The sequence below is a fragment of the Loxodonta africana genome, chromosome 1, assembly GCF_030014295.1.
Source record: "Loxodonta africana isolate mLoxAfr1 chromosome 1, mLoxAfr1.hap2, whole genome shotgun sequence".
Lineage (NCBI taxonomy): Eukaryota > Metazoa > Chordata > Mammalia > Proboscidea > Elephantidae > Loxodonta > Loxodonta africana.
In genome coordinates, this window is record NC_087342.1 from 146641067 (window position 1) to 146647066 (window position 6000).

General features: G+C 48.1%; 1 protein-coding gene across 1 annotated transcript in view; it reads right to left on the minus strand.

The window, feature by feature from the left end:
• The window catches only part of TBX18 (T-box transcription factor 18), a 28316-nt gene extending 24642 nt beyond the window's left edge, over positions 1 to 3674 (minus strand). Inside the window, exons 1-3 of the mRNA XM_064294693.1 lie at positions 3383 to 3674; positions 2746 to 2898; positions 2048 to 2582 (exon numbers count right to left, since the gene is read on the minus strand). Coding sequence (XP_064150763.1) covers positions 2048 to 2582; positions 2746 to 2898; positions 3383 to 3674 — 980 coding nt within the window. The remainder of the gene's footprint in view (positions 1 to 2047; positions 2583 to 2745; positions 2899 to 3382) is intronic.
• Positions 3675 to 6000: the final 2326 nt, after the last annotated feature.

Here is a 6000-nt window from a genome sequence, read left to right on the forward strand (position 1 = left end):
ACTTTGGTAAATATAATTCAAACAATCAGAACACAGGGAAGGGATATCAAAACTGATGTTTTTTCACTGTAATTTGTTGTGCCCTGTCCATGTGTTCCATGTTTACTGAAATGTCAGAATAGTTTAAAAGCTGAACTGTATACTGAAGGAGTAATAGCACTAAATAATGCATTTTATTTTATAAAACAAGAGTTAATGAACATATTTACTTCAATAATACAAATAATAAAATATATCAAATAATAAAAATAAAAAAGTCAAATTTCTGCAAGTGGTAAAATATATTATAATGTGAAATTTTAAAAGGGTTATAAAAAGCCACAAGGAGCCAATGTGCCATGCTATAACCAAACAATATGTTCTTTATTGAGACAGGACTTCCTGTCTGCAGCATGGTAAAGGTGAAGTGCAAAAGTTGCTCTAAATTTGAAAGGTATAGTAAAACTTCTTTATTGAAAGCAGAAACTAAACACAATGCATATTTACCAAATCATTCCTTCCCCTTCTGTACACTGAAAATAACTTCTTACTTAACCACACTTACTTAAAATTTTGTTAATTAAAACAAATTAAAATAAACATTTTCTCTTGGCTTCTCAGAGATGTGTATCAAAGGAGATGCTAAAGTAAATGCACGTACCCTTTAAAAAGGACATAGTAGTAGCAAGGAATACCAGCAAATTATTTGTTTTGAGTGGGGAAAAAAAACAGAATTTTTAAAAATTGTCATCTAATGATTTATGTCTAGGACTTTCCAGTTAAATCTAATTTTTGCTAATTTAATCTTATAACACAAGTTTTAGTATGGTTATTTACCAGATTTTTATTCTATAGCAATAATGCCATTAAAAGACCACTTCCAGAGAAAAGAAAGTCCATTATTCCTAACTAGGCATGAGAACAGTTTTAATATGCTGGCTGTTCTAGTGGTATTTCACTGCACCTGTAAGATAAAGAGTAAAGGTCTTTAACTACCTCCTTTATAAGACAACTGTTGCTTTGTGTTGTTGAAGGCTGAATTTGGATCATTAATAAAAGCTCAGTGAAAATGCAGAAGGTACCATATGGATTCAATAAAATATGTTTTTGTAATTTCTAATAAGTTTGGATATTTTCATGCTATCCAGGTTTTTACCATGTGTACTCCCTGAATGAGTGGTGTGTGTTTTTAAGTTTCTTTTAAGTGAGCATATTATTCATAGATTTCATTGCAGTACATGAACTGAAAACTTTAAAATGCAAATATTTCTGTGCCTACCTCAAATTAATATGATCTAGCCAACAAATCCATTCATTTTACTAACTGATGCACGTACAAATTTTATACTTTCAAAAAGCTGATATAACTTCTTAGAAAAGTTTTATATTCTTCAGCATATTTAGAACTAAGAAGTTGAATTTCATTTAGGAAAAAAATCACGTAACTGTGGATCTATAAAACAATGATTTTTTTTTAAGCAGGGTAATTATTTTCGCAATTACAGGCGGTTGAACATGTATTATTAGTGACTTCAGTGACTTTTCATCCGAGTCTAACATCAAAATAGCACAACACATAACGTCCTCACATTGCCAGTGAATCTTTTGATATAGAACCAACCTCAAAGTCTCAAATCCGAAAAAGCAAATAATAGCTTGGCTGAAGAGTAAACGGTGTTAAAAAAAAAAAAATCTGTTTGTTTGTTCCCAGGAATGATAACTAGAGCCTAAATAAATGTATGGACGGATTTAAATACGACTTCGAATCTATAACTACCCTTAACTGCAAACATCGATGGCGCAGTGATTTTCTCCCCGGCATCCTTTTTTTTTTTTTTTTTTTTTTATCCGATAATAGGGCAGCCAGGCTGTGCACCTCATGGCTTGTACTAGAAAGGCAAAGCCCACCTCGAAAGTGAACCACCGTCCAGGGCCTTGTCACGTCTGCCCGTAAATTCGAACCAGAGCTCTCACTGCGCAACAGGCCCTTCTCCTTCCTAACTGAAGGAGGTGAGGTGAGGCCAGGGTCGGGGGACATGGGGAATGTTCGCGCCAGCTCCTACTTTACCTGCCCGCCTTGGTGATGATCATCTCCGTGCCGATCTCGTGGAAACGCTTCCAGAGCTCGGCTCCTTGCAGATCCACCCGCGGGGCCTGCGGCGAGGGCAGCGGGGTCCCGGGCCTGGCCAAGGCAGGTGCAGGGGACCCCTTCGGGGAGCCCCCCGGGGACGCCAGTGGGGAAGCTCCCTGCAGGAAGCCGTCCTCACAACCGCCTGGCCAGAAAAGGACAGAGAGGGTGGAATGGGTGAGAAGTTGAGAGGTGAAGCCGGCCAGGGAGACGCGAACCCCCTGGAGGGGGTGAGGAGAGGGAGAACCAGGAGAAAACGAGAAGCCTTGGTGCCATCTGAGCCTTCTAACAGGCCCATCGATAAACACCCGCTGTCTGCCCGCTGAGGGGACACTGAGCACTCGAGTGAGGCCTGCGTGGCCCCCAAGTCCGGAGCCCGAGCTAGGCGCAGGCCGCGTCCACCCCACCCGCCCGGCCTCGGCGGGGTCAAGGCCCCAAAAATATTTCGCGCCGCCGCGGGGGTCTAGAACTCGTGCTCAACAGAATCTGAGCCGGGTTCTCGAGTTCAGAGCCCCTAGTGCTGGTCCAAACATAGCCTTTGCTCCGAAGGGTAAGCAGCCAAAGAGCGTGGTGTCCCGGCCCCTGGCCCACAGCGCCTGGGCCTCTCTTCGCAATCAATAGGCGTCTGAGCGCCTCACTTTCGGCCCGGAGAGAGGTAACTTCTAAAAAGCTCTTCAGACCCGTCTCCCGCCAACCTCCCGGGCTGTCCTGCGCTTCTAGCCAAGCAGCAAAGCGGCGAGATAGCACGAAAAGCAACCTCGCGGTCGCCCTCAGCCTTGTACAGCGGAAATCTAGAAGGAAAGGCTGGAGGATGGTCAGCTACCCCCGGGAAATCGTTGCAAATATGCCGCCTTCTTCCTGGTTTGCACAAGCGGTTTAGGGTATTCGTTCCGGTTTCGGGGGGATTCCCCTGTTGCTTCCCACTCCACCCACCACGCTTTTAAAAGTTAGTAAGGAAAAAAGGAGCACCCATTGGCTGGGAGCCCAAGGGAGGCAGATGAGGAAACTTCCCAGCCGCGGCTGAGGAGTTGCGAAGCAAGGCTGGAAGCTTCATTTTAACCGTCTGGAGCGTGACCAGAGTTGCGCGCACAAGCGGCAAGGAAAGCAGCAAGTTTTCCCCGTGATACTCACGGCCGACGCGTGTTGCCTCTGGCACGTCGGGACACGGGGTGCACGCACACCCCCAAACTCTGAGAAGTTAAGGTTCGCGGCCGCGGTACGGGCCGGCCCGGAGGACGCGCCCGGGAGAAGTTAGGCGGGAAAGGGCCGACTCACCCGCGGCTCCGCCGGAGCCGCAGCTCCGCTCCAGGTCTGTACAGCTCCGGTCGGGCCCGGACACCGCCCCAGCTGGCTGCGGGAGCGCGGCGCTTTCGTCTCCCTCAGAGGAGCCCTTTCCTCCGGCGCCGGCGCTGGCGCCGCCGCCGCCGGCGCGGCTACAACCTCCGTCGTCCGCGGTCCCGGCCGCCTCTTCCGCGCCAAGCTTTCGCCGCTTCTTCTGCAGCTGCTGCTGCTTCTCGGCGCCGATGAGCGCCTCCACGGAGAAGGCGTGTGCCTTGAGGCTTAGCATGCTGCATGGCGAGCCCCTCCGCTTCTCGGCCATCCCCGCCGCCCGGCGCCCGCCCGTCGGCCGCGCGCCACTCTCTCATATACACTCACGCGGGCACACGCACACACTCGCTCTCCTTCCCCCACCAAAATTTAAACAACTCTCGGGGCCTCACGCAGGCCGAGCTCTGCCCCTTCCCTGTCGCGGGCAAGAACAAATTTGGCGTTTCCTCTTTCTCGCTCCTGTTGGGATCCGAGGAACCAGCGACGGGCCTGCCAAGCTTCCTTCCCTCGGTCTCCCGCGCGCGCTCTCTCACTGATGCACTCCTTCGCTCCCACCCCCTCCACCTCCTCTTGCTGCTCCAAGATCTGCCTCGACTGATGCACTAGAGAGGACTAACATGGGTAAAAAAAACACTCTGCGGACACAAATTAGGGATTGTAATTGAAATTTGTTGCCTTGATCTGTCAGCACTTCCAGGCAGGAGAGCGGTGGGAAGAACTTGTTCATTAGTGTCAATAAAGCGGCGGGGGAGGAGCCAGGGGCACCTGTCAATCACCGAGACGGCCGTCCAATCAGGGGGAGCCGACGCCGCCGGAGCCCGCACCCACTTCCTTACAAGGTCGCGAAAACATAGGAGTGAAAAGCGCCGCCGTCTGGCTGGAAGTGCGAGCCCTGCGCGCGTCGGACCCGGAGGGTCTTCCGCCGCCTGCAGCCCAGTCTAGACCCCGAGACTCTCCAGCTTTCCTCCGCAGGACCAAGAAAGATGCAGGCTCCTGTCTTTAAACCGAGAAGATCACCAAGTTAGAATAGCAAGAACCCTTCAGGAGACCTTAAATTCCCGTCCCATTGCCTTACCACTTAAGGTTGCTTGCTACAAGTCTGAAAGTTTTGGTAATGGGGAGAATTCACAGAACCCAGGCCTGTCGTTTCTATTTAAACGCTCTTGCATTTTAAGCGCCCACACTGCACCGTCGTGGCACTAGGCTTATTTATTTGTTTATTTATTTTTACTCCTTGGATTTTCCTTTTGGGAGTGGGCTCAAGAAATGTTAAAATCCTTTCTATTTGGGAGGGCAGAATTTTACATCATCGTTCAATTTTTCCTATAAACTAGCCAGAAAAAAAAGTGTGCCGGCGAGCTGGCCTTTTTTTTCTAAGCACGGTAGTTAAGTATTTTAAAACTCAGGTCATGGGATTTTAATTCTGTGTGTCTTCAATGGAGCCCTGGTGATACTGTGTTTAAGCGCTGGGGTGCTAACCAAAAGGTTGGTGGTTCGACCAGCCTCTCCTGGGAGAAAGATGTGGTAGTCTGCTTCCGTCAAGATTACAGACTTGGAAACTCAAAGGGGCAGTTCTACTCTGTCCTATAGGGTCGCGATGAGTCAACTAGATAGCACACAACAGCAACAACAACGTGTCTTTAATGGTACGGATTTAGCCTTAAAAGCTCGTAAAACTTAAAGTGAAGTTTTAAGATGCAAAATCATTTCCCACTGAAATTTTTTTAAACTGGTTTAACATAACTTATTTGCTCTACTTTTGACAATTTACCACTTTAATCTCAGGCTTTTAGAGAGTCTACTTGTTTCATTAAAACGCCAGTTTGAAACAAGAACGACCTTTCTTAGTTGAATGATACCAAACACGTATGTACAGTTTGTTTTGTACTTTTTCCAACTCGATTTTTTGTCAAGATTTTTGGTGTAAATAGAGGAAATCTCTTGTAGAATAAAGTTCATAATGTGTATTATTCGTAACCTTTACGCAACCAAGTATTGTGTTTCCTCTCCTTCATTCAGTTCAGCCTCCGGGAACTGTTAGCTGTCCTGTTATCTTTGACTTCTCTTTAAGCTTTCCGTACGATGATTGATGGAGTAGTTTCGCTGCTACGGTATTTTCACCGTAGCTGGGTGAACGCGCGGTCCCTCCCTAGGCGGGATAGCAGCGGAGCAGCGGGAATCTGAGCTGGCGGTGCACAGAGGCACGTGCACACTGCCCAGCCTTATCCAGCAGCCTTGTGATCAGAAAGGACTCGGTAATACTGGTGCTGAGGGGACCTCTTTTAAACGCTTGAAAAAAAAAAACACACTCAACTGGGAGATGCTTTGCATTTGTAAAAGAAAGGCTTTGCGACTGGTCTGGGGCTTTCCTGTCTCCAGTGGGCCTCCAAGCTTGGCGGCGCCTCGACAGCCTTAAAAATAAGCGCGAACTCAGAATCTGAAGCGGGTCCCAGGACCGGCGATGGCCAGAGAGTACAGATCGCCGTCTGGAGGGCTTGGGCCGCGAGTGCAAAGGGGGCGGACGTGACCAGGGAATGCTCCTGCCAAGCTGAGCATCTAAAGGG